General features: G+C 45.7%; 2 protein-coding genes across 2 annotated transcripts; both read right to left on the reverse strand.

Annotated features, from left to right (window-relative positions):
- Window positions 1-10,783: 10,783 nt before the first annotated feature.
- On the reverse strand, window positions 10,784-11,520 carry LOC123108181 (protein LURP-one-related 14-like). The gene has a single exon (XM_044530015.1). The coding sequence runs from the start codon at window positions 11,182-11,184 to the stop codon at window positions 10,795-10,797; it is 390 nt and encodes a 129-aa protein (XP_044385950.1). The 5' UTR covers window positions 11,185-11,520; the 3' UTR covers window positions 10,784-10,794.
- A 10,977-nt stretch (window positions 11,521-22,497) lies between these two features.
- On the reverse strand, window positions 22,498-24,092 carry LOC123108182 (putative serpin-Z12). The gene has a single exon (XM_044530017.1). The coding sequence runs from the start codon at window positions 23,903-23,905 to the stop codon at window positions 22,652-22,654; it is 1,254 nt and encodes a 417-aa protein (XP_044385952.1). The 5' UTR covers window positions 23,906-24,092; the 3' UTR covers window positions 22,498-22,651.
- Between the last annotated feature and the right edge of the window lie 1,484 nt (window positions 24,093-25,576).

The raw sequence follows: 25,576 nt of genomic DNA on the forward strand, positions 1-25,576 counted from the left end.
TTCTCGTCATCATTCTCAACATTTGAACACCGAAAAAGAGTTTCTCTTTAATCTTGCTCCTTTCTCTTCAAGATTCGTGGTTCTAGCTTTATGCCATCCTCTCATAGTTGTTTTCGATTGTCAGAATTCTTTTCACTCATCCGAAGTAAGTCAAGAGTCTTCTCAGTTGTATTATCCGGAGCCCATCATTTCAGAAGACCTGTTCATTCTCAGCTTTCAGGTATGGTTCTCCAAATCTTACCGGTGCTTCGTTCAAGTGATCTCTAATCAGTTCGTGATCTCTTCGTTCTCTTTTATCTAAATTCCCCTCAAGTATCTACATTTGTTCTCTAATTCTTCCCGGTGCTTCTTTATTTTTTTTCTCTTCGTCATTCATTTTCAATTCTTACGGTGGTTCGTTCAAGATTCTTCTTACCTTGTTATCATATCAACTCATTCGTTGTTTTTTCAAATCCTACCGATGGCTTGTTGAAGACCGTCTCAAGTTTGCGCTATATATCGCTTAATCCTCTCTACGAGTATAAGTAGTGTGCCAAATCCATTGTTTATCATCAATTTAATTGATGAAGGACAACCATAATGTAATTCTTATTCTTGTTTCATCGGGTGAATTCAATTCCTTATTCCGGAGCCTCATCAAAACTCTCGGTTTCACTTGTTTAATCTTTCTTTCCGGAGCTCAAAGTTATTTAATTATATCATTCCAAAGATCTATCTAATCATTACAAGGTTTCACCTTGTGTTTTCAACTTCCCTTTTCATCTCGTTATCCTTTTGTTACCGGAGTTCTTCACGGAGGTTCTACATGGTGGTTCATCAAGGCTTTAAATTCCTTCTCGATGTGTTCATCAACATTCATTTCTAAGGAGCTCAAACATTCTCATCTTGCAATCCGGAGTTCAATCTTTCTTCCATATCATTGGAGGTGGTATTATGTCATTCTTGATAATTTGGAATTCATGCTTCATGATTCACATGTTGTCATGAATGAGATATTTTTTTAAATCCATCAATCTCGTCATTGGAATTATCTTGGGTTATATTTCACCTAAAGCTTTCCCTAAGGAGTAATGCTATTAATGGTGATATTATATGATCCAAGATTTTCATTTATCCACCCGGTGAAATAGTTCCTCGTCTTCTTGTTCTTATCAATCCAATATTCTTTTCGTTAGTAGCGGAATTTCACCTCAAGTTCTAGAGATGTTTTCCATAAGCCCACTACAAGCTTATCCTCTTCGTTGTTGTTTTCCCAACAACCCCGCGCAATCCTTTCTTGCAAGGATGCTTTCCAAGTTCAATTGTGATAGAAGTTGTCATCTTCTTCTCCGCTCTTTTGTTCTGACAATCTACCTTTGATTCTTTCATCCGGAGGCATTGTGATGTTGCTCTTTTCTCTCATCATCTTGGATCATGTTCTTTTCGTGATTATCCATTTAACCGGAGTGTTCTCTCCGTTTTGCTCAAGTTCTTTCGCCTTATCAAGCCTTGCACCCTTCTCAACCGGAGTGTTGCCCAAAGTTGTTCTTCCTTGTTCCTCTTTGCTTACAGAGTATTTTCAACTTGATTTATCTCCGTTCTATTCTTTTCTCGAAATGGCTTAACCTTTTCAAGGTTCTTTGGTTTCACTCGTTTGTCAAAGAAGCAACTTAGTTTTGCCGCTTCTCTTTCTCTTCCGTTTTCCCTCCAGTGCCATTCTAGATCTCGGGACGAGATCCTCTCGTAGTGGTGGAGTGTTGTAACGCCCCGAGACCGTTGTGCCAGGTGTCCTCCAGTTATTCGCTGTTGTTGCCTTGTCATTTTCTTGCGTGTTGCATCTCATCATGTCATCATGTGCATTGCATCATCATGTTTTCAAAACTTGCATTCGTCCGGGTTCCCCCGTTCTCTCCGCTGTCCGTTCTGAGTCCAGACACACTTGCACGCGCCCGCGGCACGTCCGAAATATTATTTTATAAGTGGCCGGAAAATGTTCTCGGAATGGGATGAGAGTTGGCGTGCGGTCTTGTCATAGTGTAGGTAGGCTGCCTGCCAAATTTCATCGCATTCGGAGTCCGTTTGACGCCCCAACGGATAAATATAGCGGCAATAGTAGTCGGTCTATCGTCGGACGTTTCCGGGATCCGGAAACATGTGCCGGGCTGCCCATCTTCCTCTCTTCTCAGCCCACTGGTCCACTTGCACAGTCCATCTAGCCCACCTACCTACCCCTCCGCTCTGGGCGTCCGATCGAGATCGAACGGCTCCGAAACGGCCTAAAACCCCCTCCTCTAGCCCTCCTTTTCCTATTTAAACACACCCTAGTCCATTTTTGGACTAGTCCTAGTCTAAACCCTACCTCTAGCCTTCCCTAACCCTCAGCTGCCGCCACCTCCCACCTCTGCCTCGTTTTCCGCGCCAGCCAAGTCCTCCGCCGCCACTTGTCGCGCCTCCATTAGCCCCGCCGCCACCTGACCGCGCCCTCCTCCAACCCGGGCGTGCCACGCATCTCGGCCAACCTCCCACAACCGCCAAGCCCGCCAGGACCCGCTTCGGGCCCTGGGAAGCCCATCGGGCCCCAAGATCTCCGCCGCCGTCGCCCAAATGCTCCGCCCCCGAGCGGCGCCGTTCCCGCAAGGAGAGCCCCGAACTCCCATTCGCCCTCGTCGCTGCCTCCCTGCCAACGTCGCCGGAGCGTGGCCGCCGACGAGAACCTCCGCCAGGAGAGCCCCGACCCCAGGCAGATCCGCTGCCGCGCCATGTCTCCTTTCCCTCCTTTATCTCTCTGCCTAACCCCCTCAGTTTTCCTTCCCCGCAGGCCTGCCGCCGCCATGTTCAACCATCGCCGGAGCTCCGCATCATCGTCGTCGTTGGCCAGATCCAGGCTAGGCGCCCCGGATCCGAGCTCCACCACCGCAGATCTGACCTCCCTTTTGCCTCCCCAAGCGGATCCGCCATCCCATCTCGTCGTTGACCGCCGGAACCGCCGTCGCTTCCTTCCTATGCAAGAGGAGGACGAGCCCTCGCTCTACGTGCCTCCTCTGCCCGCACGTGCATGGGCTCCCGCATCGCAAGGCCCAGCGCACCCCTCCTGCAGCCCGTCTTGCTCCTCCTTGGACCGGGCCAAAGCCCACTAGGTGAGGCCACCCCCCTAAGCGCCTTCCCTTTTTTCCCTTGCTGTTGGGCCATGCTCTATACGCCCAGTTTCGGCCCGTATAGTGTTTTTCCTCTAGGCGAATTTAATCAATATCCAGGGGATTTCAGTTTTACACTAAAGCCCCTCTAGATCATGCATTTAATATCTCACAAACATGCATCACATGTAAATAACTTATATATGAAAAATGCTTAGTTTTTCATCTAGTTTCATAGTATGCCATTTTCATCCATGTTTAAAATGTTGTTTGTGTAATTTTGCCCATATGCCATGCTAAAATGCTTTATTTCATAACTTAATAACTGTAACTACGAATTTAACAAACTTTATATGTATTTGGGGTAGAAAAATGCCCAGTTTAACATGATGCACTCATATAGCATGGTTAACAACTCTAAAATTATGTTTAGGGCAGAACAGTACCAAACCTAATATATGCATATGAGGAGTTTCCGGACTTGTTGTTTTGTTGTTCCGGCCTCATTTAAACTTGCCTAGATAGGTAGTTTTCTTATGCTTCACCTCTTGCCATGTTAACTAACTTTTAATATTGTTGAGTACCTAACCGAGAGTGAACTAAATAATTGATGTGGTGTTCCGTCAATATGCAACGGAGTTGCATATTGAGCTCCACTTAATTTGTAGGATTGTTTGTGCACTTTGCCATGCCATGCTTCATTAAACCGGACATGCATCATACTTGGTTGTGCATCATGCCATGTTTATGTCGTGGTTGTTTACTATGTTGTGTGCTTCTTTCCGGTGTTTCTTCTTCGGGTTGGTTCCGGTAACGTCGCGTTGGTGAGGACCCGTTCGTCTACGTCCGTTTGCCTTCTTCTTGGACTCGTTCTTCTTCCTTGCGGGATCTCAGACAAGATGATCATACCCTCGAAATCACTACTATCTTTGCTATGCTAGATTGCTCGCTCTTTTGCTATGCCAATGCTACGATGCCTACCACTTGCTTATCATCTCTCCTATATTGTTGAACCAAGCCTCTAACCCACCTTGTCCTAGAACCATTGTTTGGCTATGTTACCGCTCTGCTCAGCCCCTCTTATAGCGTTGTTAGTTGCAGGTGAAGATTGAAGTTTGTTCCTTGTTGGAACATGGAGATGTTGTTCCTTGTTGGAACATGTTTACTTGTTGGGATATCACAATATATCTTATTTTAATTAATGCATCTATATACTTGGTAAAGGGTGGAAGGCTCGGCCTTATGCCTGGTGTTTTGCTCCACTCTTGCCGCCCTAGTTTCCGTCATATCGGTGTTATGTTCCCGGATTTTGCGTTCCTTACGCAGTTGGGTAATAATGGGAACCCCTTGATAGTTCGCCTTAAGTAAAGCTCTTCCAGCAATGCCCAACATTGGTTTTACCATTTGCCACCTAGCTTGTTCTTTTCCCTTGGGAGTCGCGCTCCTGAGGGTCATCATTATTTTACCCCCCCCCCCGGGCCAGTGCTCCTCTGAGTGTTGGTCCAACCTGTCAGCTGCCGGTGACCACCAGGGGCAACTCTGGGCTGGCCTACCCGTACCTAAGACAATCTGAGTGTGCCCTGAGAAAGAGATATGTGCAGCTCCTATCGGGATTTGTCGGCACATTCGGGCGGTGTTGCTGGTTTAGTTTTACCCTGTCGAAATGTCTTGTTGTACCGGGATACCGAGTCTGATCGGAACGTCTCGGGAGGAGGTCTATTCCTTCGTTGACCGTGAGAGATTGTCATGGGCTAAGTTGGGAAACCCCTGCAGGGATTTGAACTTTCGAAAGCCGTGCCCGCGGTTATGGGCATATGGGAATTTGTTAATGTCCGGGTGTAGATAACTTGAACCTTAACTTAATTAAAATGAATCAACGGTGTGAGTTACCGTGATGGCCTCTTCTCGGCGGAGTCCGGGAAGTGGACACGGTGTTGGAGTAATGTTTGCCGTAGGATTGCCCTCTTTAGTTATGCGTTCGCGCTTTGCCTTCTCTTCTCGCTCTCTTTTGCGAATAGGATAGCCACCATATATGCTAGTCGCTTGCTACAGCTCGACATATTTACCATGCCATTCCTATTAAGCTTAAATAGTCGTGATCGCGAGGGTGCGAGATTGCTGAGTCCCTGTGGCTCACAGATTACTATTACACCAGATGCAGGGCCTGATGATTCCGCTCCAGGTGACGCGCTCGAGCTCAAGTGGGAGTTCGACGAGGACTCTCAATGTTATTATGTCTCCTTTCCTGATGATCAGTAGTGGTGCCCAGTTGGGGGTGATCGGGACCATGTCGCATGTTGGGTTATCTTTTATTTTGGCGCCGTAGTCGGGCCATGAGTGTTTTGAATGATGTAATGTTATTTATGTACCTTGATTGACGTGGCGATTGTAAGCCAACTATGTTCTCTCCCCTTTATTATTATATTACATGGGATGTGTAAAGATTACCTTACTTGCGACATATGCCTTCTCTAAGTCATGCCCCGACACGTGGGAGCTATAGTCGCATCGAGGGTGTTACACACCCACATATCAAATTATCAAAGTACCGAACGCGAATCATATGAACATTACGAAACCTAGCTTGACGATATTCCCATGTGTCCTCGGGAGCGCTTTTCTCTATATAAGAGTTTGTCCAGGCTTGTCCTCTGCTACAAAAAGGATTGGGCCACCTTGCTGAACTTTATTTACTTTTGTTACTTGTTGCTTGTTAGAAATTATCCTATCATAAAATTATCTGTTACCACTTATTTCAGTATTTGCAGAGAATACCTTGCTGGAAACCGCTTATCATTTACTTCTGCTCATCATTGGGTCTGACACTCTTACTTATCGAAAGGACTACGATAGATCCCCTATACTTGTGGGTCATCATGAAGTTGAGTAAAGACCCAAACCCGACCGCGGCAGAAAATAGAAAGAGAATTCATTCCCTATGCCTTAGTCATAGGTTCTATGAAGTATGATATGATGTGTACCAGACCTATTGTGAACCTCACCATGAGTTTGGCAAGAGGATACAATAGTGATCCCGGAGTAGATCACTGGACAACGGTCAAAATTATCCTTAGTGGAATAAGGAAATATTTCTCGGTTATGGAGGTGATAAAGAGTTCGTCGTAAATAGTTACGTCGATGCACACTTTGACACCGATCTGGATGACTCTGAGTCTTGATCCGGATACATACTGAAAGTGGGAGCAAATTAGCTAGAGTAGCTACATGCAGAGCATTGTAGACATAGAAAATTTGCAAAATGCATACGGCTCTGAATGTGACAGACCCATTGACTAAGCTTCTCTCAAAAGCAAAACATGATCACACCTTAGTACTCTTTGGGTGTTAATCACATTGCAATGTGAACTAGATTATTGACTCTAGTAAAACCTTTTGTGTATTAGTCACATGACGATGTGAACTAATCACATGGTGATGTGAACTATTGGTGTTAAATCACATGGCGATGTGAACTAGATTATTGACTCTAGTGCAAGTGGGAGACTGAAGGAAATATGCCCTAGAGGCAATAATAAAGTTGTTATTTATATTTCCTTATATCATGATAAATGTTTATTATTCATGCTAGAATTATATTAACCGGAAACTTAGTACATGTGTGAATACATATACAAAACAGAGTGTCCCTAGTATGCCTCTACTTGACTAGCTAGTTAATCAAATATGGTTATGTTTTCTGACCATAGACATGTGTTGTCATTTGATGAACGGGGTCACATCATTAGAGAATGATGTGATGGACAAGACCCATCCGTTAGCTTAGAACTATGATCGTTTAGTTTATTGCTATTTCTTTCTTCATGACTTATACATGTTCCTCTGACTATGAGATTATGCAACTCCCGAATACCGGAGGAACACCTTGTGTGCTATCAAACATCACAACATAACTGGGTGATTATAAAGATGCTCTACAGGTGTCTCGATAGGTGTTTGTTGGGTTGGCATAGATCGAGATTAGGATTTGCCACTCCGTGTATCGGAGAGGTATCTCTGGGCCCTCTCGGTAATGCACATCACTATAAGCCTTGCAAGCAATGTGACTAATGAGTTAGTTGCGGGATGATGCATTACGGAACGAGTAAAGAGACTTGCCGGTAACGAGAATGAACTACATATGATGATACCGACGATCGAATCTTGGGCAAGTAACATACCGATGACAAGGGAACAACGTATGTTGTCATGCGGTTTGACCTATAAGGATCTTCGTAGAATATGTTGGAGCCAATATGAGCATCCAGGTTCCACTATTGGTTATTGACCGGAGATGTGTCTCAGTCATGTCTACGTAGTTCTCGAACCCGTAGGGTCCGCACGCTTAACGTTCGATGATGATTTGTATTATCAGTTAAGTGATTTGATGACCTTAGTTTGTTCGGAGACCCGGATGAGATCACGGACATGATGAGGAGTCCCGAAATGGTCGAGAAGTAAAGATTCATATATTGGAAGGTTGCATTCGGACATCGGAATGGTTCCGAGTGATTCAGACATTTTTCCGGAGTACCAGGAGCTTACCGGAACCCCCCGGGGAAAGATATTGGCCTTGTGGGCAATAGGAGGGAGGCTAACCAGCCCACAAAGGGCTGGTGCACCCCCCACAAGGGAGGAGGCCGAATTAGACTTGGGAAGGGGGCGCCACCCCCTTTTCCTTCTCCTATTCCCTGTCCTTCCCCTTTTCCCCCTCCAGTAGAAGGAAAAAAGGATGGGGCTGAATCCTACTAGGACTGGAGTCCTACTAGGACTCCCCTCTCCCTTGCGCGCCCCTTGTTGGCTGCCCTCCTCCTCCCCTGGGCGTGCCCCCTGCCTCGTGGACAGCCCGGAGGTCCACCGACGTACTTCTTCGTCCCATATATACCCATATACCCTAAAAACTTCGGAGAGCACAATAGATCGGGAGTTCCGCCGCCAGAAGCCTCCGTAGCCACTGAAAACCAATCTAGACCCGTTCCGGCACCCTGCCAGAAGGGGAATCCCTCTCTGTTGGCCATCTTCATCATCCTGGTGCTCTCCATGACGACGAGGGAGTAGTTCTCCCTCGGGGCTGAGGGTATGTACCAGTAGCTATGTGTTTGATCTCTCTCTCTCTCTCTCTCGTGTTCTTGAGGTGATACGATCTTGATGTATCACGCGCTTTGCTATTATAGTTGGATCTTATGATGTTTCTCCCCCACTACTCTCTTGTAATGGATTGAGTTTTCCCTTTGAAGTTATCTTATCGGATTGAGTCTTTAAAGATTTGAAAACACTTGATGTATGTCTTGCGTGGGGTACCCGTGGTGACAATGGGGTATTCTATTAATCCACTTGATGTATGTTTTGGTGATCAACTTGTGGGTTCAGCCCATGAACCTATGCATAGGGGTTGGCACACGTTTTCGTCTTGAATCTCTGGTAGAAACTTTGGGGCACTCTTTGAGGTTCTATGTGTTGGTTGAATAGATGAATCTGAGATTGTGTGACGCATATCGTATAATCATACCCACGGATACTTGAGGTGATATTGGAGTATCTAGGTGACATTAAGGTTTTGGTTGATTTGTGTCTTAAGGTGTTATTCTAGTACGAACTCTAGGGCTGTTTGTGACACTTATAGGAATAGCCCAACGGATTGATTGGAAAGAATTACTTCGAGGTGGTTTCGTACCCTACCATAATCTCTTCGTTTTTTCTCCGCTATTAGTGACTTTGGAGTGACTCTTTGTTGCATCCAATTATGTTATTATTGTTGAGAGGACTTGCACTAGTGAAAGTATGAACCCTAGGCCTTGTTTTCTAGCATTGCAATGCTGTTTGTACTCACTTTTATCATTAGTTACCTTGCTGTTTTTATATTTTCAGATTACAAAAACCTATATCTACCATCCATATTGCACTTGTATCACCATCTCTTCGTTGAACTAGTGCACCTATACAATTTACCATTGTATTAGGTGTGTTGGGGACACAAGAGACTCTTTGTTATTTGGTTGCAGGGTTGCTTGAGAGAGACCATCTTCATCCTACGCTCATACGGATTGATAAACCTTAGGTCATCCACTTGAGGGAAATTTGCTACTGTCCTACAAACCTCTGCACTTGGAGGCCCAATAACGTCTACAAGAAGAAGGTTGTGTAATAGACATCAGGTGCCCCCCTCCACAGATTTCCACCTAGGTCATATTGTCGTAGTGCTTAGGCGAAGCCCTGCGTCGCTAACTTCATCATCACCGTCAACAGGCCGTCGTGCTGACAAAACTCTCCCTCGGCCTTAGCTGGATCTAGAGTTCGAGGGACGTCACCGAGCTGAATGTGTGCAGATCGCGGAGGTGTCGTGCATTCGGTACTTGATCGGTTGGATCACGAAGACGTTCGACTACATCAACCGCGTTACTTAACGCTTCCGCTTTCGGTCTATGAGGGTACGTGAATACACTCTCCCCGCTCATTGCTATGCTTCTCCTAAATAGATCTTGCGTGATCATAGGCATTTTTTTTAAAATACTACGTTCCCCAACACGAACAAGGGCCCCTACAGTTTGTCTCCCCTCCACCTACCATGGCTGCCACAGCCTTGCTGTCACCCACCCCCTAGCCCCCGTGACCGCACGACCACTTATGGCGGGTCCTTCACCCCCACTCAGCCTCTATTTTCTACTCCTGCCGTCTACAGGAGTTCGAGAAGCGAGATCCATGGATCCTGATGGGAGGAGGCATCCTATATTTGAAGAAGAGGTTGTAGTGGTGCTTCACATGATGAGGACATAAAGGACGATGGGGTTCCCTCGCGAGGGCCATGACAGGATGCAGAAGCTGGTGACAATGACCTCTGGCGGAGATGTCTTCGCTGGTTCTAGAGAAGAGAGCGGAGTGGAAGGAGTTCTAGTCTCTGCAGCCACACATCTTGTGATTAGAAGGTGTTTGCGCTAGTCCCAGGGAGGGCAACATCGATTCCGGCAGACTGTATGGTGCTGGGGAAGATCAAGACATCCCCACCATTGCCTAACCTGATCTCGGTGAGATTCCCCCTAGAGTTGGGGTTAGTTTTCGTTGTTTCCTATGGCTGCTCAAGGATGGATATTATCTCGGATTGCCTCCAGAAGGCTTCGTTTCTAGCTCAAGATACTCGAAACAGATTTTCGGGGATTGCCCACCTCAATTGTTGTTCTCGAAGATTCATGCGGTTTCAAATTCGTTCAGAGGAGCCGGACGAGAGTCGTTCCAACACAGAGTTGCATTGAATGGTGATCGTGGAGCCACGTCGCGACTTTCTCCTTCCAACGGTTTGAATGATGCGGTCAACAATTTTAACAATCAGTTTTGGCTTTCGCTGGTCCCTGAGGTTAAACCTACCAGGGTTTATGAACATCATGCTAAGCAACATCCGCACTTCCTGCGATTCATAATAAGTGTTTTAGGACACTTATTATGGATCGGAGAAGTACTCCCTTCGTCCCGAATTACTCAGTCACATAAATGGATGTATCTAAAATTAAAACACGTCTAGATACATCTTTCTTGTGACAGGTAATTCCTGATTTCCGGACGGAGGAAGTATAGTGGTTCTATAGCGTCAATTTAGGAAACTTCTTTAAATATTTATAAATTAGACTGTTGCTATTTGCCATTACACATGATTTCTTCTATTTGTCAATTTGCCAGTGATCAAGAGTTCTAGTTATTTTTTATGTCCACATGAAGAGCTGCGTGAATCATAATCAGGATTATGCATCTGGTCGAGAACCACGGTGAGTGCCACGACGAACGCTTGGTCAACGCCTGGGTTGACCCTCACGTTGTACGCGCGCTCTCCCCACAGCTCGCCCCAAAAGGTGTTCTTCTTCCTGTCGATCTGCGCAACGACTGCGCCGCCGCAGGAGACGGTCATCGCGCCGTGGTAGTAGCTGCCGTGGACGGCCAAGTCGGGCGCCCCCTGGCCGGAGGAGTTGCCGTCCAGGAACACGTGGACACTGGCCGTCAGCTGGAAAAACGACGCCTTGTCCACGGCGAGGAAGAGCCGGTCCGTCTGGCTCCCGCACCGCCCCCTGAACGCCTCCCACCGGCCCATGCCGATCAGGGACGTGGACTCCTCGTGAAGAGCAAGGGGTGTCGCGAGGCGGCCCCTAGCAGGAGGAGCGTGCGCAGGTCCCGGTAGTGGCCGAAGTAGGAGGTCTCCACCTGCATCACGGCCGCGCCGGTGGCGGCGTCCGTGACGTCGAACCCGTGGCCCCGCAAGGAGCTCGATCTGGTCACCGTTAACGTCGTCGTGTGGCGTGCGCAGAACCGCGCGTCGACGAGGGCCGCCGTACTCTCCCACGGCCACGGCATCTCCGGCTGATCGCTTCCTGCTAGTGATCGTAAAGAGGATGGAAGTTACACCGATGTTGATCGACGGAGATGGTTGGTTTCGATGCAGGAGGCTGGTACTAGTTTAGTTTGGTACATAACCGGGTATATGCGATTATTTCCTTGTTGCACAAGACAATCTCTCCTAGATTTTTTTTTAGGGGGGATCTCTCCTAGAATTAAAGGATTGTTGAGTGCGGCCAATTTTTATTTTTTGTGCAAGTTGATTTTTTTCTTAGCCGTCCAATTTAAATCCAAGGGCAGATACCTTTAGCAGTTCACGCGTAGAATTACCGTGCCTGTTCTAGCTTCTTCACTGACTTATACCTGGAATTTTTACAGCCAACTTACACAACAATCCCTTCACACGTAGGATTTTTTTTTGGGGGGTACACCACACGTAGATTTAACGTGCCTCTAGTTCGGTTCTATTTTGGCCACAATGAGAATGCACCCAAAGTCCGAAACCATGCATCACCTTTGTTTAGCTCACAAATGGGCCCTAATGCGCTAGCCATTACTATGTGATATGGTAGCGTTACCTTCAGTTAACGCCTTGCTTGAAACCTTTTCTCTGAGATTTTTTATCCTCAACCCACAAGTTCTCCTTCAACGGTTTTGCATGAGTATAGAGTCCTGACTGACAATGAGTGTTTGATTTTGTGGATCAAACATTTCAAAAAACAATCACAAACACACGATTTAAATCCAGGACTTTTCGTAACCGGGCTAGCTAGTTTTTGTATATATATATCATCAGCTATCAATTGTTTTCTTGTCGTATAGAAAATTTCTGTCATGTTTGGTTCTCCTAGTAAGATCATCCCTTATTCCTTTCGGCCGGATTTTCAAAATACATGAATAGGAAAAATGCGGGAGTACAGTCACGTGTCCTAGATAGAGAAGTATTTGATACCGCAGAGAAAACAAATAAATTTTTATAAGAGGTTTGAGTAGATGGAATTATTTTCCCTTCAAAATAGAGTACAAATGAAGTCTATGAAGAAAAAAAATGTTAGGATTGCAATACTATGAATCAAATCCCTAAGGATTGGAATCCCCCAAACAGTTTTTTTGGCTAATTTTTATGCAAAACAGGTTTGGAAATCCTTGGGATTATATGACATAATATTGAGGGCTCTTAACACTGACCGTTCGGGTTCAGTGGTGATGGAGGAACTTCTCAGGTACCCAGTGAAGAAATCACCTGTTCTCGGTCAGTTGGGGCTGCAGGAAACGATTGCGGTGGCGGCATGGTATATTTGGTGGGAGCGTCGTGAGCTAGTTAAAGTAGAAAGAATTAAACCCGCACCAAGTACAGATTTTGCCATTCAGGCCATCTCTATGAATCATGCTAACCGAACGCCCAAACAGACTACTACTGAGCATTGGCAGAGACCAGCACCAGGTACATATATAAACTTAACATAGACGCGTCTTTTTTCGAGGATGGCAGTGGTGCGGCAGCGGCGATTCTGCGTACTTCCAGGGGAGAAGCTGTGGCTGGGATTTCAGAACTGATTGACAACACAATTAGTCCGCAAGCGGCCGAAGCAATTGCACTAAGGAGTGGATTAAAACTGGTAGACAGACTGGGCTGCCGTAATGTACAGATAGAGTCTGATTGTCTCGAGTTAGTGCAAGCATGCAATGAAGATTCGGAAATCTGGAGACCTCACTCGGCGATACTAGCTGATTGCTTTCTTTTAGCGCATAACATTCCGGGGATCAACTTCGAACACTGTCTAAGAGAAGCCAATGGAGTAGCCCATTTTCTTGCTAGAAGATGCTATGATTCTAAAATTTGTGAGGACTAGGTAGATCTAACGCCTGCTTTTCTTTTACCTCTTGTACTCCATGATGTTACTTTACCCCAAATTGAATAAAATGCCATGAGGCGTTCCCATCAATTTTTTTAATTAAGTATAAGTATGGGTGTGTTTAGGGCACATCTAGATTTGCTCTAATTATTGCACATCTAAATGAGTGAATCAAGTATAAACAGGAAAAGAAAAAAGAAAAAAAATATCCACACGAATCTCAACGCAAGATCAATGACATATGACTTAGATGTGCAATACTTATGGCATATTTAGATGTGCTTTAGCAAAACTGTATAAGTATTCAAGAATGGTTGCTTTGCATCAACAAGCTCATGATACTGCTTTTTTGGAAAGATATTAATTATTAGCCCACACTAAGAGGTAGTAACACATCTTTAATGGGGTTTCTATACTAACCGAGAAACAACTGTTGGGTTTCGTAGTAATTTCAAAAAAATTCCTACGCACATGCAAGATCATGGTGATGCATAGCAACGAGCGGGGAGAGTGTTGTCTACGTACCCACGCAGACCAACTGCGGAAGCGTTGACGCAACGTAGAGGAAGTAGTCGTACGTCTTCACGATCCAACCGATCAAGCACCGAAACTACGGCACCTCCGAGTTCGAGCACACGTACAGCTCGATGACGATCCCCGGACTCCGATCCAGCATAGTGTCGGGGTAGAGTTCCGTCAGCACGATGGCGTGGTGACGATCTTGATGCACTACAGCAGCAGGGCTTCGCCTAAACTCCGCTACAGTATTATCGAGGAATATGGTGGCAGGGGGCACCGCACACGGCTAAGGAATAGATCACGTGGATCAACTTGTGTGTTCTAGGGTGCCTCTACCTCAGTATATAAAGGACTAGACGGGGGAGGCTGGTCGGCCAAGGTGTGGCGCGCCAGGAGAGTCCTACTCCCTCTGGGAGTAGGATCCCCCCCCCCAATCCTAGTTGGAATAGGATTCGCGGAGGGGGAAAAGAGAGAGAGGGGGCCGGCCACTTCTCCTAGTCCTAATAGGACTAGGGGGAGGGGGGAGGCGCGCAGCCCATGTAGGGTTACCTCTTCTCTTTTCCACTAAGGCCCATCATGGCCCATTTAACTCCCGGGGGGTTCTGGTAACCTTCCCGATACTCCGGTAAAATCCCGATTTCACCCGGAACACTTCCGATATCCAAACATAGGCTTCCAATATATCAATCTTTACGTCTCGACCATTTCGAGACTCCTCGTCATGTCCGTGATCACATCCGGGACTCCGAACAACCTTTGGTACATCAAAATATATAAACTCATAATATAACTATCATCGTAACCTTAAACGTGCGGACCCTACGGGTTCGAGAACAATGTAGACATGACCAAGACACGTCTCCGGTCAATAACCAATAGCGGGACCTGGATGCCCATATTGGCTCCTACATATTCTACGAAGATCTTTATCGGTCAGACCGCATAACAACATACGTTGTTCCCTTTGTCACCGGTATGTTACTTGCCCGAGATTCGATCGTCGGTATCCTATACCTAGTTCAATCTCGTTACCGGCAAGTCTCTTTACTCGTTTCGTAATACATCATCCCGCAACTAACTCATTTAGTTGCAATGCTTGCAAGGCTTAAGTGATGTGCATTACCGAGAGGGCCCAGAGATACCTCTCCGACAATCGGAGTGACAAATCCTAATCTCGAAATACGCCAACCCAACATCTACCTTTGGAGACACCTGTAGAGCTCCTTTATAATCACCCAGTTACGTTGTGACGTTTGGTAGCACACAAAGTGTTCCTCCGGTAAACGGGAGTTGCATAATCTCATAGTCATAGGAACATGTATAAGTCATGAAGAAAGCAATAGCAACATACTAAACGATCGGGTGCTAAGCTAATGGAATGGGTCATGTCAATCAGATCATTCAACTAATGATGTGACCTCGTTAATCAAATAACAACACTTTGTTCATGGTTAGGAAACATAACCATCTTTGATTAACGAGCTAGTCAAGTAGAGGCATACTAGTGACACTCTGTTTGTCTATGTATTCACACATGTATTATGTTTCCGGTTAATACAATTCTAGCATGAATAATAAACATTTATCATGATTATAAGAAAATAAATAACTTTATTATTGCCTCTAGGGCATATTTCCTTCAGTCTCCCACTTGCACTAGAGTCAATAATCTAGTTCACATCGCCATGTGATTTAACAGCAATAGTTCACATCACCATGTGATTAACACCCATAGTTCACATCGATATGTGATCAACACCCAAAGGGTTTACTAGAGTCAGTAATCTAGTTCACATCGCTATGTGATTAACACCCAAAGAGTACTAAGGTGCGATCATGTTTTGCTTGTGAGATAATTTTAGTCAATGGGTCTGTCACATTCAGATCCGTAAGTATTTTGCGAATTTCTATGTCAACAATGCTCTGCACGGAGCTACTCTAGCTTATTGCTCCCACTTTCAATATGTATCTAGATAGAGACTTAGAGTCATCCAGATCTGTGTCAAAACTTGCATCGACGTAACCTTTTACGACGAACCTTTTGTCACGTCCATAATCGAGAAACATATCCTTATTTCACTAAGGATAATTCTGACCGCTGTCCAGTGATCTACTCCTAGATCACTATTGTACTCCCTTGCCAAATCAGTGCAGGGTATACAATAGATCTGGTACACAGCATGACATACTTTATAGAACCTATGGCCAAGGCATAGGGAATGACTTTCATTCTCTTTCTATCTTCTGCCGTGGTCGGGCTTTGAGTCTTACTCAACTTCACACCTTGTAATACAAGCAAGAACTCTTTCTTTGACTGCTCCATTTTGAACTACTTCAAAATCTTGTCGAGGTATGTACTCATTGAAAAACTTATCAAGCGTCTTGATCTATCTCTATAGATCTTGAAGCTCAATATGTAAGCAGCTTCACCGAAGTCTTTCTTTGAAAAACTCCTTTCAAACACTCCTTTATGCTTTACAGAATAATTCTACATTATTTTCGATCAACAATATGTCATTCATATATACTTATCAGAAATGTTGTAGTGCTCCCACTCACTTTCTTGTAAATACAGGCTTCACCGCAAGTCTGTATAAAACTATATGCTTTGATCAACTTATCAAAGCGTATATTCCAACTCCGAGATTCTTGCACCAGTCCATAGGTGGATCGCTGGAGCTTGCATATTTAGTTAGCACCTTTCGGATTGACAAAACCTTCTAGTTGCATCATATACAACTCTTCTTTAATAAATCCATTAAGGAATGCAGTTTTGTTTATCCATTTGCCAGATTTCATAAAATGCGGCAATTACTAACATGATTCGGATAGACTCAAGCATAGATACGAGTGAGAAGCTCTCGTCGTAATCAACACCTTGAACTTTGTCGAAAACCTTTTGCGACAATTCTAGCTTTGTAGATAGTAACACTACTATCAGCGTCCGTCTTCCTCTTGAAGATCCATTTATTTTCTATGGCTTGCCGATCATCGGGCAAGTCAACCAAAGTCCATACTTTATTCTCATACATGGATCATATCTCAGATTTCATGGCTTCAAGCCACTTTGCGGAATCTGGGCTCACCATCGCTTCTTCATAGTTCGTAGGTTCATCATGATCTAGTAGCATGACTTCCAGAACAGGATTACCGTACCACTCTGGCGGGGATCTTACTCTGGTTGATCTACGAGGTTCAGTAGTATCTTGTTCTGAAGTTTCATGATCATCATCATTAGCTTCCTCACTAACTGGTGTAGGTGTCACAGAAACAGTTTTCTGTGATGTACTACTTTCCAATAAGGGAGCAGGTACAGTTACCTCGTCAAGTTCTACTTTCCTCCCACTCACTTCTTTTGAGAGAAACTCCTTCTCCAGAAAGTTTCCGAATTTAGCAACAAAAGTCTTGCCTTAGGATCTGTTATAGAAGGTGTATCCAATAGTTTCCTTTGGATATCCTATGAAGACGCACTTCTCCAATTTGAGTTTGAGCTTATCAGGATGAAACCTTTTCATATAAGCATCGCAACCCCAAACTTTAAGAAACGACAACTTTGGTTTCTTGCCAAACCACAGTTCATAAGGCGTCGTCTCAACGGATTTTGATGGTGCCCTATTTAACGTGAATGCAGCTGTCTCTAATGCATAACCCCAAAACGATAGTGGTAGATCGGTAAGAGACATCATAGATTGCACTATATCCAATAAAGTACGGTTATGACGTTCGGACACACCATTACACTATGGTGTTCCAGGTGGCATGAGTTTGTGAAACTATTCCACATTAGTTTTAATTGAAGACCAAACTCGTAACTCAAATACTCTTCTCTACGATCAGATCGTAGAAACTTTATTTTCTTGTTACGATGATTTTTCACTTCACTCTGAAATTCTTTGAACTTCTCAAATGTTTCAGACTTATGTTTCATCAAGTAGATATACTCATATCTGCTCAAATCATCTGTGAAGATCAAAAAATAATGATACCTGTCGCGAGCCTCAATATTCATTGGACCACATACATCAGTATGTATGATTTCCAACAAATCTGTTGCTCGCTCCATTGTTCCAAAGAACAGAGTCTTAGTCATCTTGCCCATGAGGCATGGTTCACAAGCATCAACTGATTCATAATCATGTGATTCCAAAAACCCATCAGCATGGAGTTTCTTCATGCGCTTTACACCAATATGACCTAAACGGTAGTGCCACAAATAAGTTTGCACTATCATTATTAACTTTGCATCTTTTGGTTTCAATATTATGTTTATGTGTATCACTACGATCGAGATCCAACGAACTATTTTCATTGGGTGTGTAACCATATAAGGTTTTATTCATGTAAACAGAACAACAATTTATTCTCTTACTTAAATGAATAACCGTATTACAATAAACATGATCAAATCATATTCATGCTCAACGCAAATACCAAATAACACTTATTTAGGTTCAACACTAATCCCGAAATTATAGGGAGTGTGCGATGATGATCATATCAATCTTGGAACCACTTCCAACACACATCGTCACTTCACCCTTAACTAGTCTCTGTTTATTCTGCAACTCCCGTTTCGAGTTACTAATCTTAGCAACTGAACTAGTATCAAATACTGAGGGGTTGCTATAAACACTAGTAAAGTACACATCAATAACATGTATATCAAATATACTTATGTTTACTTTGCCATCCTTCTTATCTGCCAATCACTTGGGGTAGTTCCGCTTCCAGTGACCAGTCCCTTTGCAGTAGAAACACTTAGTCTCAGGCTTAGGACCAGACTTGGGCTTCTTCACTTGAGCAGCAACTTGCTTGCCGTTCTTCTTGAAGTTCCCCTTCTTCCCTTTGCCCTTTTATTGAAACTAGTGGTCTTGTCTACCATCAACACTTGATGCTCTTTCTTGATTTCTACCTTCGTCGATTTCAACATCACGAAGAGCTTGGGAATCCTTTAGTCATCCCTTGCATATTATAGTTCATCACGAAGTTCTACTAACTTGGTGATGGTGACTAGAGAATTCTGTCAATCACTATTTTATCTGGAAGATTAACTCCCACTTGATTCAAGCGATTGTAGTACCCAGACAATCTGAGCACATGCTCACTAGTTGAGCGATTCTCCTCCATCTTTTAGCTATAGAACTTGTTGGAGACTTCATATCTCTCAACTCGGGTATTTGCTTGAAATATTAACTTCAATTCCTGGAACATCTCATATGGTCCATGACGTTCAAAACGTCTTTGAAGTCCCGATTCTAAGCCGTTAAGCATGGTGCACTAAACTATCAAGTAGTCATCATATTGAGCTAGCCAAACGTTCATAACGTCTGCATCTGCTCCTACAATAGGTCTGTCACCTAGCGGTGCATCAAGGACATAATTCTTCTGTGCAGCAATGAGGATAAACCTCAGATCACGGATCCAATCCGCATCATTGCTACTAACATCTTTCAACACAATTTTTCTCTAGGAACATATCAAAATAAACATATGAAAGCAACAACGCAAGCTATTGATCTACAACATAATTTGCAAAATACTACCAGGACTAAGTTCATGATAAATTTAAGTTCAATTAATCATATTACTTAAGAACTCCCACTTAGATAGACATCCCTCTAATCTTCTAAGTGATTACGTGATCCAAATCAACTAAACCATAACCGATCATCACGTGAGATGGAGTAGTTTTCAATGGTGAACATCGTTATGTTGATCATATCTACTATATGATTCACGCTCGACCTTTCGGTCTCCATGTTCCGAGGCCAGATCTGCATATGCTAGGCTCGTCAAGTTTAACCTGAGTATTCTGCGTGTGCAAAAACTGGCTTGCACCCGTTGTAGATGGACGTAGAGCTTATCACACCCGATCATCACGTGGTGTCTGGCACGACGAACTTTGGCAACGGTGCATACTCAGGGAGAACACTTCTTGATAATTTAGTGAGAGATCATCTTATAATGCTACCGTCAATCAAAGCAAGATAAGATGCATAAAAAGATAAACATCACATGCAATCAATATAAGTGATATGATATGGCCATCATCATCTTGTGGTTGTGATCTCCATCTCCGAAGCACCGTCATGATCACCATCGTCACCGGCGCGACATCTTGATCTCCATCGTAGCATCGTTGTCGTCTCGCCAATCTTATGCTTCCACGACTATCACTCCCGTTTAGTAATAAAGTAAAGCATTACATCGCGATTGCATTGCATACAATAAAACGACAACCATAAGGCTCCTGCCAGTTGCCGATAACTCGGTTACAAAACATGATCATCTCATACAATAAAATTCATTATCATGCCTTGACCATATCACATCACAACATGCCCTGCAAAAACAAGTTAGACGTCCTCTACTTTGTTGTTGCAAGCTTTACGTGGCTGCTACGGGCTTAAGCAAGAACCAATCTCACCTACGCATCAAAACCACAACGATAGTTTGTCAAATAGACTCCGTTTTAACCTTTGCAAGGACCGGGCGTAGCCACACTTGGTTCAACTAAAGTTGGAGAGACAGTCGCCCGCAAGCCACCTGTGTGCAAAGCACGTCGGGGGAACCGGTCTCGCGTAAGCGTACGCGTAATGTTGGTCCGGGTCGTCTCGTCCAACAATACCGCCGAACCAAGTATGGCATGCTGGTAGGCAGTATGACTTATATCGCCCACAACTCACTTGTGTTCTACTCGTGCAAATAACATCAAACCATAAAACCTAGGCTCTGATACCACTGTTGGGTTTCGTAGTAATTTCAAAAAATTTCCTATGCACATGCAAGATCATGGTGATGCATAGCAACGAGAGGGGAGAGTGTTGTCTACGTACCCACACAGACCAACTGCGGAAGCGTTGACACAACGTAGAGGAAGTAGTCGTACGTCTTCACGATCCAACCGATCAAGCACCGAAACTACGGCACCTCCGAGTTCGAGCACACGTACAGCTCGATGACGATCCTCGGACTCCGATCCAGCAAAGTGTCGGGGAAGAGTTCCGTCAGCACGATGGCGTGGTGACGATCTTGATGCACTACAGCGGCAGGGCTTCGCCTAAACTCCGCTACAGTATTATCGAGGAATATGGTGGCAGGGGGCACCGCACACGGCTAAGGAATAGATCACGTGGATCAACTTGTGTGTTCTAGGGTGCCTCTACCTCAGTATATAAAGGACTAGAGGGGGGAGGCTGGCCGGCCAAGGTGTGGCGCGCCAGGAGAGTCCTACTCCCTCCGGGAGTAGGATTCCCCCCCCCCCCAATCCTAGTTGGAATAGGATTCGCGGAGGGGGAAAAGAGAGAGAGGGGGCCGGCCACTTCCCCTAGTCCTAATAGGACTAGGGGGAGGGGGGAGGCGCGCAGCCCATGTAGGGTTACCTCTTCTCTTTTCCACTAAGGCCCATCATGGCCCATTTAACTCCCGGGGGGTTCCGGTAACCTTCCCGGTACTCCGGTAAAATCCCGATTTCACCTGGAACACTTCCGATATCCAAACATAAGCTTCCAATATATCAATCTTTACGTCTCGACCATTTCGAGACTCCTCGTCATGTCCGTGATCATATCCGGGACTCTGAACAACCTTCGGTACATCAAAATGTATAAACTCATAATATAACTGTCATCGTAACCTTAAGCGTGCGGACCCTACGGGTTCGAGAACAATGTAGACATGACCGAGACACGTCTCCGGTCAATAACCAATAGCGGGACCTGGATGCCCATATTGGCTCCTACATATTCTACGAAGATCTTTATCGGTCAGACCGCATAACAACATACGTTGTTCCCTTTGTCACCGGTATGTTACTTGCCCGAGATTCGATCGTCGGTATTCCTATACCTAGTTCAATCTCGTTACCGGCAAGTCTCTTTACTCGTTCCGTAATACATCATCCCGCAACTAACTCATTTAGTTGCAATGCTTGCAAGGCTTAAGTGATGTGCATTACCGAGAGGGCCCAGAGATACCTCTCCGACAATCGGAGTGACAAATCCTAATCTCGAAATACGCCAACTCAACATCTACCTTTGGAGACACCTGTAGAGCTCCTTTATAATCACCCATTTACGTTGTGACGTTTGGTAGCACACAAAGTGTTCCTCCGGTAAACGGGAGTTGCATAATCTCATAGTCATAGGAACATGTATAAGTCATGAAGAAAAGCAATAGCAACATACTAAACGATCGGGTGCTAAGCTAATGGAATGGGTCATGTCAATCAGATCATTCAACTAATGATGTGACCTCGTTAATCAAATAACAACACTTTGTTCATGGTTAGGAAACATAACCATCTTTGATTAACGAGCTAGTCAAGTAGAGACATACTAGTGACACTCTGTTTGTCTATGTATTCACACATGTATTATGTTTCCGGTTAATACAATTCTAGCATGAATAATAAACATTTATCATGATTATAAGGAAATAAATAACTTTATTATTGCCTTTAGGGCATATTTCCTTCAACAACACATAACATTGCATATAATTTTTGTTTTGTCATCTTTAGATCATGTGGAGATCTATAAGAAAAATTTACATCTCAGCGACAACGTTAGTCCTCATCGAGTTAACAGCATAAAACCACCACATTGAAGGCTGACTCTACGATTTTGTTTGGCAAAAACAGTATGTTTACGGTAAAGTTTCTGCCTAAACCACTGATCGGCGAATGAGAATATTGAGCACATTGATGACACATGGGTTCCACTTTTTGCCGATATGGCCTAACGGTCGCGAGAGATAGCACTGTGGCATGTCCTGCGCATCACGAAGGTGGTGGCACGATTAATCACATGACCGGCGAACAAACTTATAGAATAATTATTTATTCATTTATTAATGAGCTAGAGGATTAGCCACATGACCAAGAAACAACACTGCGTCTGTCCCCTCCTCTACCACGGCAAATAAGAAAGGCCGATCCGCCACAAAATCGACCGGATCCTGTGGTGCCCTTGGACCCGCACTACCAACCCCCATTACGACTGCCGTGGCAGCGGCGGCCATGGTGCCTACCTCGTCCACCTCGACGGTGGCCTTATGGTGCACCGTGGTGATGGCAAGCCCCTTATCCCCGCCAGTCACCATGCCAGAGAAGCCGCCGCTTTCGAAAGCCCTAGTGACACCATGCTTCCGCATGTCGGATGACGCTTCAAACTCGGATGTGAAGTTGAACTTGGGGACCATGAACCGCCCGACTGGAACCTTCCCTGTTGGTGTGTGCGTCTTGAAAAATTCCGGCGTAGACACGGCCTTGTCGTACAGATCGGCAAGACTGACAGTGTCCCTGTCCGGTAGTAGGATAAGCATGTAGAATTCAGCGTGCTGCTGCACGCCGTTCTTGTACGGCAGCTTGAGGGCCCTGAAGCCTGGGTAGACCGCGATGTGCTGTGACTCGCTTGTCGTCATGGATGGCACGTGCACGGTGGTGCCGCCTGGGATGTGGAACGGCGCGGTAGAGACATCGAACGGCTGAGTCCACGCCCCTTTGAAGTAGAGCGCGTTGGCGAGGACGACTGCCGTGCTGGAGTTGACGGAGCCCGGAGGTAGGACTTCGAGGATTTGCTTGTTGGTCGCGTCCGCCACGAAGGCGTTCACGCGCTGCCTCGCCTGCTCGGCCCCCGACACGAAGTCCACGGATTCCGCCGTGGCGTTGTACCACGACGCGATGGTGCCCGTGAACTCTGGCCTTAGCGCCCACCTCCGGTCGACCCACACGCCGCTGGCGAAGGACGTCTGCGCTATGCCGTTGAGCCTGCCGACGAGCTCGGTCGCCGCCGTGCGGTGTAGCGCGTCGAGCGAAGACGACCCAAGGAACCCCAGGAGCTCTCTAAGCGTGTCGCCCCGCGCGCCGGCGGCCACCATCGCGAGCGCCGCGTGGATGGACAGCGGCGAGATGACGAAGTTGCGCCCGGAGCCACCTTCCGCCCGGACGCCGGCCTCCCTGGCAAGGGCCACGCACGATGCGTTCCCGATCGCGGACGCGGAGTCGACACCAGGAGCTGGAGGCGCCTCGGCGAACAAGGTCGAGCGGAGGCGCCATGCAGCAAACAGGGTCAAGAAGAGCACGAACCTCCCGATGGGCGACATCGGAATCGCTGCGCTTGGCCGTGTGCTTGATCGCGCCTTCGCGGTAAGATTCAGAAGGGATCACAGCTCGATCAGATGTTGAAGACGATCAGATTCAGACCGGAATCAGGAGACAGGCGGCGGGCAGGGGTTAGGGTTAGGTGCAATTTATTTATCAATTTATTTATGGAAACATCACTTAACCGACTTAACCCTTCCCTAAAAATACTTAACCGACTTATATCCTTGAAAGGAAAAACTTGACCGACTTGAGCGGCTTCTCGCTTCCTTCCGGACGTCAACTTCCTCCACGATTCATCTGTACTGGAGTACCCACATATATTTCATGAGAAAAACGGATTACAAAGATTAAATCACAACAAGAGACATACATAAATGTATTGCAATTTTACATCAAAGACTCTACAAGAAGTAAAACTAAAATTTCACTCCGGCAGAATCTTGTGCCATGCCGGAACATCGTCCACCTTCATCTTCCACAGTCACCGAGGCAACACTGAAGAAAGAGGGGAGTTGCCGTTATACCCAGACCTGTAGGAGCACCTTCACATATAAGGATGCTTTTCGAGCCGATGAACCGGACCGCCGCAAGCGATGAGACCGAGACTTTGTGGCACGTCGGCCGGGGTTCTTCCCTGTGTCCGCTAGATCCCAGAGTTGTCAACTACATCAGACGTGGTTGAAGAAAATGAATGTCACTGCTTGCCGCCATCCATGCACCCCACTGCAAAACACCAAACACAACCGCAACGGTCGGTACCAATGCCACCAAGGAGGGTGTCGTGCGTTGACCATCGGACACAAATCTCACCAGAGCTAGAGACCGGCAAGAAGACCGATCCACCTGCTCCTCGGTGCCGCCCATTAGAACATCACCGAGATGGAGGAAGAGTAGAAGCAAATTATTCCGACGCGGTGCCGTCTCCACCATTGATGCAGTACCTCTGACAGAAAACTATGCCTATCCTGTCTACGTACCAAGATGATGATCGCGTCCTTGGCCGCTCCCGCCTGTAGAATATTATGCAACTCACGATATATTGATCGGGTGCAATATGCACATATATATAGATACATAGGGAAGCCACGTCCTCTACTATACATGGAAATACATGGAAGGAGGAGGGCTTGTTGTACAAGAAATATACATGATATATCTATATCTCAACACCCCCCCGCAGTCGAAGCGGCACCATGGTCGACGCAAAGACTGGAACGAAACTCCTCAAAGGATGCAGTAGACAAGCCCTTGGTCATGATGTCAGCAAACTGTTGGGAGGTAGGGACATGTAGCACGCGTACATGACCAAGAGAAACCTGCTCCCGAACAAAGTGGATATCAATCTCAATGTGCTTGGTGCGTCGATGATGAACCGGGTTGGTGGAGAGGTAGACCGCGGAGACGTTGTCGCAATAGACAATCGTGGCCTTATCAATCGGAGACAAGAGCTCATGGAGAAGTTGACGAAGCCAGGAACACTCAGCAACGACGTTGGCGACGGCGCGATACTCCGCTTCAGCGCTGGAGCGGGAGACAACGGGCTGCCGCTTGGACGACCAGGAGATGAGTGATGGCCCAAGATAGACACAATAGCCGGATGTCGAGCGGCGCGTGTCGGGGCAGCCAGCCCAGTCAGCATCAGAGTAAGCAATCAAGTCCAAAGAGGTCGA

Source organism: Triticum aestivum, chromosome 5A (assembly GCF_018294505.1).
Source record: "Triticum aestivum cultivar Chinese Spring chromosome 5A, IWGSC CS RefSeq v2.1, whole genome shotgun sequence".
Classification (NCBI taxonomy): Eukaryota; Viridiplantae; Streptophyta; class Magnoliopsida; order Poales; family Poaceae; genus Triticum; species Triticum aestivum.